The 14,119-nt window shown below is 38.8% G+C and overlaps 1 protein-coding gene across 13 annotated transcripts in view; it reads right to left on the bottom strand.

The window, feature by feature from the left end:
* The window catches only part of OSBPL6 (oxysterol binding protein like 6), a 218,228-nt gene that overhangs the window by 59,685 nt on the left and 144,424 nt on the right, over positions 1-14,119 (bottom strand). For 12 of the 13 annotated variants that reach the window (XM_063095497.1, XM_063095555.1, XM_063095537.1 and 9 more), the window contains 2 exons: positions 9,163-9,255; positions 879-1,001 (listed from right to left, as the gene is read on the bottom strand). In XM_063095497.1, coding sequence (XP_062951567.1) covers positions 879-1,001; positions 9,163-9,255 — 216 coding nt within the window. The remainder of the gene's footprint in view (positions 1-878; positions 1,002-9,162; positions 9,256-14,119) is intronic. The other variant, XM_063095545.1, reaches the window with a different exon arrangement.

The raw sequence follows: 14,119 nt of genomic DNA, 5'->3' as shown, positions 1-14,119 counted from the left end.
GCATAAAATATCTCCTCAATGAAGTTATAATGCATAACCTCCCCACATTGAGCCAGTGAGCAGCCACTACCCAGCCATTGGGGCCAATATGTCCTCTGCCCTGAGATGAAATTTATTGGCAGAGATGGCAAGCAGATGAACTTGTTGTTCCAGTGATTTTAGAGAAGATACAGGTGGTCTATCAAAGGAAGACAACTGAAAATGGAGACAACTTTCTCCTCCTTAGCATCACTTAATTCTTGCTACTCAGGTGTGGCAACAATGTAGTAAAAAATATTTTCTCTATAATTAAAACTGGCAGATTGAAAAAGAAAGCTGGGAGGGGAGAAAGGAATAAACTATATACTTGAAAGTGCAATAAACAAAAGTCCAGGATCAGCGATTTTCCAACTTTAGTTTGCACTGGTAAGAATAACCCTTGGAATGTATCCCAAGGAACTAAACAGAAATTCATGTGTAAATAAGGATCTTCATCACATCATAACAGTAAAAAATTAGACATGTCTGACATATCAAGCAATAGGAAATTGGTTCAGTAACGGTGATATATATAATAAAAATCCATCCAATGGAATACATGCATGCATTAAAAAATATTTAATGAGAATATATCCATACCAATTTAAGTGAAAAAAACAGATTAGATCACAATATGTACAAACTGGATTTTAAATATCATGTAAATATTTTTTCCCTGAATACATATAATACAGATCTCAGACTCAAGTAGGTATAATACATTGCAACCCATATGGTTAAAATGAGGCCCTGAAAATTACTTTTACACATACAATCATACTTAGTTTTCCACTAATGATAGCAAATAAGATCCTCTCTATTTCTGAAGATGACCCGAGCCTGATATGACAAAATGTTACCTTGTGCCAGCCTTTTAAAGGCCATTTTCTTTTCTTCAGCATAAAGCCTTCATGTTTGTCTGGTTTCTGGACATTGGTTTGGCCTATTTTCAGCCCTTCTATAATTTCCCAGCTGTCAGCTTCCTGAGAGAAAAAAAGAAAAACAAATCACATGTTTCTTGGTGCTTGATGACACTGAAGCAGATTCTTAAGTGGAAGTAGCTTTTGAAGCAACACTAACCCCACCAGAAGTATGAAAAGCATTCTGGAGCAAATGAGAACATCAAACACAGCCAGGCACATCTAATTGAAGTGAAAATGAGTTTCACAGGTGGACTCGGAGGTATGCAGGTCCATCAGAGACTCACTGGAGCCACCTCGTCTATTTGGGGCCGAATGGAAGTTCGATTGCCTGTACTCAGAATGTTTAAAATGCATTTCTCCAGACAGCTAATCTGTGCGCACAGAAGCACTTTAAAATTTCAAAATAACATTGTTTTGATGACAAATGTTCAATTAGTGTGTGGACCTGACTTTCTGTGTAGAAACAGAAAGTCTGCAGTGGCCTGAAGCGGCTTGTAACTTGTTATTAACACTGAAGAACAGTGCTGCGGTCATGCTTCCTCTTGGGGAGGCTGCGTGCATTTCAAAGTGAGCCTAAAATGCCTTACTTTCCAGACACACACCGAGAAGCTCTGGCTCTCAAAGATATACACACCCTTGGGAGCCTGTGGAAAGGGCAGCAGAGTGCAAGGCCAAAAATCTGAGTTCCAGAGCTCACATTCCCAGCTCCTCTGCTGCAAATTGATTAAATTATGGTGTCCTCTTCCATAAGACATGCTTTGTTCTTTTACATTAAAAAAAAAATTTTTTTAAAAAAGAATTGTCAACGTTTATAAATCAGAAAATTTCAGACTTTAAAAATCCAGAATTTCTGAAAGCCTATGTGATCTGGAGACATCGGACCTGCCCTGAGGGAAGCATGCCTGTCTTCAGTTGCCATAATCCCTGCTGGGCTTGCTTCTGTTAGCTACCTGGCCCTTAGCAGCATCCTAGGTTTTAAAATCCCAGGACCAGGTGATCTCTAGGGGCCCATACAGCTTTAAAGTAATCACTGACCTAGCAAACACTTTAATACCCCATATTCTAGATCTCAGGCATGAGATCTGGACCATCATGTGCCCTGTTAACAATTAGGCAGGAGTGGCTCCCAACATCCCATCCACAACTACTACAATCCTGTCCGCAGTATAGGGAGGCTTAGCTTCGGAAAGATGGATGCAGTTTCCATGGAACAGGGCCGGCCCCTTGACAGAATGTCCCATCCCAAACTGACTTGGAAAGCTGCCTTCTGAAAAGACACGTTATCACAAATCATCCGTAGACCACACAACAAAGGCCTCAACAGCACTGACCAAAGGAATTCATCTCAGGGTAGATGGATTTGCTGCATCATAGCTGGGTGGTGGCTGCCCAAAATCTGTTAAAGGACTGTGAGACTCTGACAAGGCTCAGAGGAAAAGGTGCCGTAATCAGTTACAGATGTCGGTCATGGGACAGGAGGGAGAAAACTGAGTGTTTACCACCCATTCCTCTTTTCTCCTTTTTCCTCCTGTCATCCAAGAAGCTACTTGCTCTATGGCCAAGTCAAATCTATGTTAAATCTAAATATATGTAAATGGGGTGGGATTTTTACACAGAGTTGTTTCCAGGAGACATGGCTTCATTCTTATATCATTAAGGCTAGGAAATGCTTCTGGCCTCTGAAAAGCCCGCCAAACCTGGCATCATGCTTCTGTCCTACCTAAGCCCAACCCCACAACTACCCCTCTCCCCTCAAGGGAAAACAATCTAGGACTAGTGTTTTTTCTTCATCTTCTTAGTCATCCCTCAGAAATCCCTAGAGAATGAACTACCGTATTGACCTTATAGAAACACACCTATTAGTGTTCACTTGGCAACATTAAGAAATCTTTAATGGATCTGTAACAACCCAAGAAATGGTTTTCTATCTGTAAGAAACTGATTGATCTTGATTGGTCAAAACTGTTAATTAGATAGTGATTAAAAAAAAAAGGTTTCTGATGAGACAATTTCAGGCTATATAGTATACCAAATTTTTAGACAATACAAGTGATGGTGGCATTATCATTGAGAGTACCAAGCAGCGCTTTGGCATCCCCATTTCTTAACATCAAACTGCAATTCAATGAATGAGCACTGTTTATGAATAATGTTAGAATAATAGGAGAAAATAGTAGGTTCTTATAAAAAGTCCAGTTTCTGTGGCTTTCTACTCTCACCAGCAAAGTAGATAACCACTCTACCCCCCCAAAAATGGATTTTTACAAAAAATGGTATAATCAAGAAATTAAAATAAACCCTCTCCATATATAAGTAAATGTATTTATTAAAGCTCTCTCTGTTCTTAGAGAGATATCAGCTGTACTTAATAACATTTGCATTTTCAATAGCCCCATCCATGGGTAGTATCTCTAAAAGAGTAACATTTTTACTTCTGGCTAGATCTTATTTGAAGGCTAGTATTTATCTTTGATTTATTCTCTCTCTCTGTCTCTCTCTTTCTCTCTGTGTATGTATCATGAAAAATACTCAGTACAACTTGTGGAAATGGAATCATTTAATAGTAAGTACAAATGCTTTCCAATTTTTTTTTCTAATTAAACTCAGATTGTAATAACAGCTTGTCCCTGTGAAGCTATGGCTACTGATTTCTATCAAAGTGCTTTTAAAAAATTCTTTGAGAGTTTAACTGCAGAGGGGGAAAAAAAGGATGACAGAAAAGGCAAAAAGTTAAAATGTTTCTTAAGCATAAATGAGGTAGCTCTATACAAATAATTTCATTCACTCTGATGCAATATTACTAAGCCCAGCAAAAGAAATAGAAAAGAATCCTAATACAGTTCTTACAGTTAAATAAGCTGTCAAACTGCCAGAGGCAACAGGTAACACCAGAGCAACGTTCTCCTATCATCACAATTATAAATGATGATGATAATGTCACAAATAAAGTGTGTAAGAAATGAAACAACCCATCTCAGTACAAGATAGAAACTTCTATGTCCTATTTGTCATTATGTCGAAATATCTCCCTCTATGCTTAGTACACTAGGTCTATCTTAAGAAAACTAAAATTACTTTCTGAAAATTAAGGATTTTTTTTGTAATTTCAATTGATAATTGTTTTCTTCTTAAAAGTCTCCAATTTTCCTAGATTTTCTTAGAACAGAAACAGAGCCAAAATCCCTAATATTATCATGTCAGTACTTGACATAAGTCAAATATACAAACTTTTTTGGTATTATAGAAGTTTTAAAAACACGTTTACTCTAACAACAATAAATAAAAACAAAGTAATCTAAGAATAGACACAGTTTGTTAATCTGAAAAAAAAGAGAGACATTTCCTTTCTTGAGGGTATACTATCACATGTGTGAGTGTGAGTGTGTGGGGGAGTGGATTGGTGGGGTGGGGGTATGGAAAAATGTTTTAGGAGGCGAAAGCATCAAACATAAAATTTGAACAATCCTGAGCCAGGACAATGTGTACCTCAAACAAAGTTCTTCCATTACCAACCAGTGCCCTGGAAGCCCATCTTCTCTCAAAGGGGCTGAGAGATGGTGAGATGCTATGCTATCTGGATTGGAGGTGGCCCTCTAATTTCATGGGGGCCTCAACAGATGTGGTATCAAATAATAGAAAAACACAACAAAGGTTGATTAGTCCTACAGCAAGGTCCAAATGGGCAACACCATGGAGAAGGAATAGGTAGCGGATGTTATTGGTGCCCAACCCAGACCCCTTTATCAGGCCAGTGGACTCATGCACCAGCTGCTGTGAGCTGGGCTAATAGCCACATCTCTCTATGGGAAACTGCTGTTTGAGCAAGCTGAGGCCTTCATGCCTTATGCCATAGTTATCAGCAAAGTGAGAATAGTATTAGTACCCACTTCAGTGGGTTGGGGGCTGATTAAGTGAGAAAATGCATGTTCTAATCCAGTGCCTGGCACAAAGTAGGTGCTCAATAAATGTTAGCCACCTTTTTCCATTGCTGCTATGTTTATTCTCCTTTCCTTTAACTGTAAAAGAGAACTGATGTTTCAAGGAGATTACTAGTTATATTTACCAAGTATACACTCCCTATTTGCTATTCAAATGGCAGTCAGACCACTTTTTATTTCTCTCTAAATTATTTTCTAGAGTTTCCTCCCTTTCCTTAGTTTAGCAGTCTACACTTGTCTGATAAAACGAACTTTATAGTTTGTAATATCTTCAAATTATAAAGAGATACAAGTGTATATATTTCCTAACACTAGGGTAGTAAAATGTTCTTATAAAGGATTATGTTTAATATAGTAAAAGCAAAGTGGAAGGATTGGTTTTACATATTTAGAAGTTAACTGTCTTTGGAAATAAAGTGCTATTTTTATATTTGAATTCAAAATCCACATGCATTCTATTTTCAGAGTTTCTCAATAAGGGAACTGCCAGCCCATTAAAAATCTCAGGGAGGGGGTTTTCAAGATGGTGGTGGCTGCGGCGGTTGGCGCGGAGTAGCTGAGGTGGAAAAGGCGGCCACTGGGCCTCAGGCAGCCGGGAAACTTGTGGACATTCCTCTTGCCATCTCTTAAGGGAGGACCGCTGCTGCTGGCCGGTCGTGGGGGGTGACCGCCACTTTGCCCCTGGCAGGAGAGGCTGCCTCATTTACAGGCAACAGCTTTGAAGTGTGGAGCAGGAAAAGAACTGTTTCTTAGCTGCAAAAGCGAGTCTCGAAACAGGGAACACAGCGCCAGGGCTGCTGTGGATGCAGACAGGATCCCAGAGGCTGGGGCCGCGCTGAAGGCGGCCAGCTGCCCTATTCAGGATTCGAGGTTTCAGGCTGACATTAAAGAAGATTCCTGGGAGCGCCCGAGCCGCACCGTGACTGAACAACACAAGGCGGCAGCAGCCGAGAACGGGGAAGGCGGCAAACCAGAGGCAGAGAGTGAGCGCCCGACCTGGCACAACCCTGTGAGTGACCCCTGGACCAGCCCTGTTTGGGGGTCTGACGCCCACCCGGCTTCCGCCTGCATCACCAGGCCACTCACCACCCCGGGGCTGCCTCCATTTTCACAGGTGCTGGCAGCTCCGCCCGGCTCGGCCGTCACTGAGCCTTCCCACTTGCTTGGCCCGGCGCGGGGCTTTCCGGAGCCTGCGGGCCGGCCTCCCCTCCCACTCCCTCCGGGGTTCTCTGGCGGGTTGGTGGAGTGGGGCGTCCCCGGCCAGTGTCGGGAGGGCAAGGAAGTACGGGCGGGCCGACTGTCACTCCACCACACCCTGGACTCCGGCCCCGGTAAACTTCCTGTTACTGGGAGGCAGATACCATCTCTGCGGCCACCAGTTCGGAAAAAAGACTAACCAATTTCTGGTTGGGAATAGTGTGGTAGGAGAGTTCCCAGGTCTGCTTGAACCTGCCGGAGAGCTGGCTGCAGGCGGGCGCTAGACTCGGTTTATACCGGGGGGATACAAAGGTGAACAAGTCCCGAGAAAGATCTACACAGTGCTACAAAGGCACCCAGAGCGACCGGTCGTCTGTGCCTAGCAGAAACCCTGTAGACTTCCTGGGAGAGGCGGTGCCGAGCAGGGTCTTGAAGGCCCAGCTGATAGACGAGGGTTGCAGAAGATAGGCCCCAGCCCAGCACAGTGCGCAGAGAGTGGGGAGACATGCGGCCAGGGAGGCGGAGACTCGACAGAAACCACACACCCTGTGGGGTCGCCACTGTATGATCCAACAGCCTGGGCCAGAGCACACGGAACAGGGAGAAGTCCTGCACAGGAAGTGAAAGCTCAACAGAGATCACACACCCTGTGGTACGTGATCCACCAGCCCAGCAGAGTCCAAGCTGACCAGAAAGGTGGCTCCCCGGAGAAGCCCAAGACCCTAGGCAACCACACACACAAGGCACTAGAGGCCAACTGAGCAGTCACGGAGGTAGCCATACGAAATAGGCAACCACAGCAACATCCTAGTTAGTCATTAGTCGCAAACCGGTGGACTGTGAAACCCCCTGCCACAATGAATAAACATAAAAAAAAAAGATACCAGAAATACAAAAAATCAAGAAAGTACACCACCAAAAGTTAATAAATCTCAAACTCTAGATCCTATAGAACAAGAAGCCCTTGAAATGACTGACAAGGAATTTCGAGTGATAATTCTAAGGAAACTGAATGAGATACAAGAAAACACATCATGATGAAATGAGGAAAAGTATACAGGATCTGAAAGAGGAAATGTACAAAGAAATCAATGTCCTGAAAAAAAATGTAGCAGAACTTGCTGAACTGAAGAAGTTATTCAGCGAAATAAAAAACACAACGGAGATTTTAACCAGCAGGCTTGTCGAAGTTGAAGAGAGAACCTCTGAACTTGAAGATGGGCTGTTTGAAATAACACAAGCAGACAAAAAGAAAGAAAAAAGAATCAAGGACATGGAAGAAAATCTGAGAGAGATATCAGACAACCTTAAGCGCTCAAATATCCGAGTCATGGGTATTCCAGAAGGGGAGGAAAATGGAGATTCCATTGAAGCCATCTGATCTTTGACAAAGGCACCAAGCCTATTCACTGGGGAAGGGACTGCCTCTTCAGCAAATGGTGCTGGGATAACTGGATATCCATATGCAGGAGAATGAAACTAGATCCATACCTCTCACCGTATACTAAAATCAACTCAAAATGGATTAAGGATTTAAATATACACCCTGAAACAATAAAACTTCTTAAAGAAAACATAGGAGAAACACTTCAGGAAATAGAACTGGACACAGACTTCATGAATACGACCCAAAAGCACGGGCAACCAAAGGAAAAATAAACAAATGGGATTATATCAAACTAAAAAGCTTCTGCACAGCAAAAGAAACAATTAAAAGAGTTAAAAGACAACCAACAGAGTGGGAGAAAATATTTGCAAAATATACATCTGACAAAGGATTAATATCCAGACTATATAAGGAACTCAAACAACTTTACAAGAAAAAAACAAGCAACCCAATTAAAAAAGGGGCAAAAGAGCTAAGTAGGCATTTCTCTAAGGAAGATATCCAAATGGCCAACAGACATATGAAAAAATGCTCAACATCACTCAGCATCCGGGAAATGCAAATCAAAACCACACTGAGATACCACCTAACCCCAGTTAGGATGGCTAAAATCCAAAAGACTCTGAACGATAAATGCTGGCGAGGTTGCGGAGAAAAAGGAACTCTCATATATTGTTGGTGGGACTGCAAAATGGTGCAGCCTCTATGGAAAATGGTATGGAGGTTCTTCAAACAATTGCAGATAGATCTACCATACGACCCAGCTATCCCACTGTTGGGAATATACCCAGAGGAATGGAAATCATCAAGTCGAAGGTATACCTGTTCCCCAATGTTCATCGCAGCACTCTTTACAATAGCAAAGAGTTGGAACCAGCCCAAATGTCCATCATCAGATGAGTGGATACGGAAAATGTGGTACATCTACACAATGGAATACTACTCAGCTATAAAAACGAATGAAATACTGCCATTTGCAACAACATGGATGGACCTTGAGAGAATTATATTAAGTGAAACAAGTCAGGCACAGAAAGAGAAATACCACATGTTCTCACTTATTGGTGGGAGCTAAAAATTAATATATAAATTCACACACACACACACACACACACACACACACACACAAAAAAAAAAAAAAAAACTGGGGGGGGAGAAGATATAACAACCACAATTACTTGAAGTTGATACGACAAGCAAACAGAAAGGACATTGTTGGGGAGGCGGGGAGGGAGAAGGGAGGGAGGTTTTGGTGATGGGGAGCAATAATCAGCCACAATGTACATCGACAAAATAAAATTTAAGAAAAAAAAAAAAAAAATCTCAGGGAGGGGTGGGCATGAGTGAGATGGTATCTCCTTGACTCTTCCTTACGATTTTTGCATTATAGTCATAAATTAATTTAGATGTTTCCCTAGTCTGAGGAAGAGCAGGGTGAGGAGGAAGCAATACTGGCTTCCATAAAATAGAAAAGGTCTTAATAACCCTACAAATCCCAGCAAAATCCACTTTCATCTATTCTCGCCTTACACAGGGCAGAGAAACTCTACATACTGGAGGCAAAAAGAAGTGAAAGAGACACCCTACAAATGGCATCACAGCTGTCTTAGGCAAGTCAGGTGTAAAAGTTATTCACAGTTCAATTGACCCCAGAGCTGCCACCATGCCATTAGAGAAAGTACCACATTCCATTACTGACCTTGGAGAGGGGGACTGGCTCCGGTTCTAGCAATTGCCGACTTACAGAGGGCTCGGTGCCAGAGGAAGCAGTCCTCTCCAATATGTGAATACTCTGAAAATAAATGGAAATACAGCCAGGGTTAGACAACCCATTTCTCATATGGATGGGCATGGGGGTGAGATTGCAGAGATCACAGCAAAAAACAGTGAGCTATGTCAAAAACGGCAAGTTCTTCAGGAGCCCAAAGATAGTAGCAACAGTCAGAAAAATATGTCAGTGCAGGATTTTGTTTTCCTCTCTTATGGATTTGCTGGTGAATTTCTGCTGCAATGCTGGTTTCAGCCTTAAAGAAGGAGTCAGAAAAATTTTAGGACACAAATAGTAATCATCATCATAATAATAATCAAATAAAAACTATAAGGCATGTATGGCATTTTTACATTTATGAGAATGGTGCATCCACTACTTCATTAACCTCACATAGAAATATCTGCTCGTCTCTACAACGGGGAATGGCAATACACAAGGAGAAAGGTCTACATCAGAGCCTCAGCACTGTCTGGTCTCTAGAGTTTCTTACAAAAATGCATAGAGAAGAAAACATTTCATCAAATACAATAAACAACAGATATCTTCTACAAAGACTATGAACAGCATTTATAGATCAGTAAGACAATATTCCAACAGAAAAACAGGTGAAGTACACGAATAGGTAACTCATGTAGAATACTTAAAAAGATGTTCAACCTCAGAAGTATTCAAAGAAATGAAAACCAAAATAATGACTTTTAAAACCCATCAGATTCAAGGATGGATTAGGGTTGGGAGAAAGGGAGTATAAATTGGGTATGATCTTTCTAAAGAGGAATTTTGCTATCATGTTTAAAAGCTTTGGAAGAAGTATATGCTCCTTTGACCCAGCAACCTCACAGCTAAGTCTTTACCCTAAGGAAATAATCAGGTAGGTATGCAAAGATGTGAGAACAGGTATGTTTACTAAAGCATTATTTATTACAGTAAAAAATATGTCATACGTACAAGAATAGTACAGACTTACACAGAAATACCAAATGGCAATATGGATCTTCATTTATTCATATGGGGGGAAAAAGAAAAAACACCATACTGTCTATCAACTGAAAAATCAGGCTACAAAAAGTATGTGGAATATTGTTATACATATAATCAAAATTTATTCAGAATGTTAATGGTAGCTAAACAAAGATGGCAGGATTACAGATGATTTATAATTTTTCTTAATCGTTTACTGATATAAAAAAGTTTTTGCAATAAATAGATATTACTTGTATATTTGGAAAAAGATAAACCACTTTCTTTGGGGTGGGGGTGATAAATGTGAAGGACACCAAAGAAATAACTCAGTGGAGTTAGTATTCATATATTGGCTGAAAATAAAATGTAACATTTTCATTCTGGTAATAACATTTCCCTATTTCAGTAGACAACGCTGATATTTTATTTACCTACTGAGGTCTCTTTTTGGTATCTCACTGCAAAACTATTAAACTAACATTTGTTTTTTTATGAAGAAAATTACGCTTTGATCTGAGCCAGATTATCCTAATTTCATTGTAAAATGTCAAGCTTTTGGTTCTTTTATCACCTTGAAAATAGGAAGAGGTCATAGATTTTGGTTATTTCTATTACCTTGAAAAAAAGATAGTGGGAAATTTTAAAAATCCAATCTGAATGTACTTTCTAAGTTATTTACTAGAAAGAAAATAATCAATGTAAAATATTGAGAAACTGTTTCTATTTCTCCAATTTGTGAGAAAGCAGAGGAAATAAGAACAGATATCTGGGGTCCAATGTAATGTTGGGCAGGGATTAGCAAGAATTCCTAATCTGGCAGCCACAGCACCCCAGGACAATTTAAGCATCAACTGGGATTCTGCTCTTTCCATTCCCAGATTTGCTTGAATTAGCAAAGAAATTAGAATTGTGGCCAACTATCCATAAATGTGCCAGTGCCTTTCACGGGAGAGTCAAAGCAAAGGCATGCTGTGGAGTGAGAAACTGGTAGTATGCTCAGATCTCTGATAGACAACGTTGGAACAAATAACCAGGGACTTGCACAATTGGCTTGCTCATCTCGATATTTTGGATAGGATCCTATTTAAAACACATCAGCTAAATTTGAAATTTAGATTTATTGTGAGATCATATAATTAGAAACTATCATGAGAATTTTTTTGTTGTTGAAACAAAAATTTTACTACCTTCTTTTGAGAGGTAATCATCCTCCCCCCACTTTCATTTTATTTTTGGTGTTTAAAATTGTTGAAAACAATTCAGATACAACACAGAAAGATAAAAAATAAAGAGTCGAAGTTCCCACCCCTCTGCTCCTCATCCTTCCACCCGCCTAGTTTCTGGAGCAGTGGCTCTCATAGGGAATCCATGAACCTGGAGATCTCCAAGGCCCTTTTAGGGTGTCTATGAGTTGAAAACTACTTTCATAATGATATCAAAATTTTTTGTTCTGATTTTCTCACTAGAGTACAGTGGAGTTTTCCAGAGGATACATAACTGTCATACTGTAATATATTAAACACAGAAGCAGATGTGAGAATCCGGCTGTCTTCCATAAAGCCAGATATCAGACAGATTTGTGAAAATGTAAAACAATACCATTCTTTTCACTAATATTTGTTTTAAAAAATATAGAATTTAAAAATAAAAAATGTAATTAGGTTAACAATACATGACATGGGTCTATTATTAATTTTAAATAAATAAATATTTTTAAATGTTATCCATTTAAATTTCTAATACAAGGGCTGGCTGGCTATCTGTTAGTTAGTGTACAGACTTATAACATCAAGGTCACGGGCTCAGATCCCTGTAATGGTTAGCTGCATAAAAAAATATTTTTTAAATAAACAAATAAATAAATTCCTAGTATAGTAAATATTGATAGATATAACCTGCATAGAAAAAGCTCTTTAAAGTCTTCAATAATTCTTAAGAGTGTAAAGGGTTCCTGGTACTAAAAAGTTTGAGAACCATTGTTCTAGAAGAAGTGCTTTTAAAACTTTGTGTTTATTATTGAAATGGAGAATTCTGACATGCATATGTTATTCTCTTTCTCTTAATGTTTCTTTTGAAGAAAAGTATTTTTAGAAAATCACAGTTCAAAATTTATTTAAAACCAGTTAATCCACATTAAACTAAATTATATTAATCTACTAATTAATAACCCCAAACTATCCTGACACATTACATAAGTCAGTAAGAGGGAAACAAACCTTGTTTCATGTACTCTTCAAATACATCTGAGTGAAACTTCCCTAATGTAAATTTTATGAAGATAAAAAAACATAATAGTATATATGTGTATATATATATATATATATATATATATATAAATGCATGAGGTGATATTTCTAAAAAAGTATCATAGGCAATAAAGAAATACAGGGACCACTGTACTACAGAAATATAAAATGCTTCTCCCACCAACAAGTAAATTACTTTGTAATTAAAGATAATTTCCTACGGGAAAAAATAAATAACCAAGATATCATTTTTTTAAAATCAAGAATTAGAACCACTTAGGAATCACACATTTTAGCAGCAAGTTCCTCTTCTACTATTTACTTGAATATCAACAAAAATGTTCAATCAAGAAAATGTAATAGAGCAGAAGACCAGAAACTGCCAGTGAAATGTGTTATTCATTCATTCATTCATTTATTTGTTCAATTAATGATCAAATCATTATTGGACACCTACACTGTGCCTGGCACAGATGACAGGGCTACAGAGAAGAAAACAGACAAGAGAACTGCTCTTGTGATGTTTCCATCATACAGAAGACCAAATGATGCTGAACACAGTTTTGTAAAGCCATGCATTAACCCTGTTCCATGTGGCTACTGCTTTTGCTTACTTGTATTTTTCTACTCAGAAATCTTTGTTCTAAGCATCTCTTCAAGGACTCTCCCCATCCCCATTCCTTCAGGTTGCTGGGCAAAAAAACATGCATACATTGCCAACCTCCCCATCCCCCTGACAAAAACATAAGAAAAGCAAAACCTGGAAAGAAACTTGACCTTGGCAACAGTGCAGCCAGGAAATAAAGAATTAACTCAACCGACTTGGCCAGGGGAAGGAAACTAAATCTCCTACTTTCCAAATCAAGCCACAGACAAAGAAATCAATTTGGTAAATATATTTAAAGTGTGATAAAAATGGGTTTTGTTTGTCTCTATAGATACCCTAGGTTACTTAAAATGTTGCCAGAATTTTGTATTATCAGCAGGGTTAGAAACCAAACAAACCAAGACTGACATCTGTGAAATACTTACTCCAGGGACTGGCTCAAAGAACACAGTATTAGTTTCTTCTCCACTTAATTTTACAAAATAGTTTATATTATGGAAGAAAAATAAAAGGTTCATTCATTTCAAATTTAGTACAATATAGTATATATTCAACCTGAGTGGAAAATCTTAACTCCAAATTTTGTTTACTGAGACAGAGTAAGTAAATGAATATTTATTATCACAAATGTATGTATATATTTTACGAAAAAAAAGCACAATTTATAAAACTACAAGATGATACCCATTATTATAATTGTAGCTAGCTTTTAAAAATAAGCTGTTCCATTTAACCTCCAGGATGTAACAAAGAAGCCAACAGCTCTTGTACAATGTTGCCAGTCTTATATTTGTATATTATTAGAACCTAACTATTGTTGTCTTCCCAATAAAAAATTAAGCCACCACCTTGAATTATCTTCAAATTCACGATTTTTAAAACTAAAAGCATGTTCTGAAGTTATGTGATCATATACCCAACTGTTCATTATTTTAAATGAAATATTTAAGTACTTGAATGATTTGTTTTTAATATCAGCTGCTATAAAGAAGATAGTTTTAATTTACCTTGCCCTGTCTTGAATTCTAGTTATATTGGGTGCTCCTTGAAGGTAGGGACAAATTCATCT

The sequence above is a fragment of the Cynocephalus volans genome, chromosome 1 (assembly GCF_027409185.1).
Source record: "Cynocephalus volans isolate mCynVol1 chromosome 1, mCynVol1.pri, whole genome shotgun sequence".
Lineage (NCBI taxonomy): Eukaryota > Metazoa > Chordata > Mammalia > Dermoptera > Cynocephalidae > Cynocephalus > Cynocephalus volans.
Note: the sequence above shows the minus strand (reverse complement) of the source record. Positions and strands in the feature narration are given on the sequence as shown.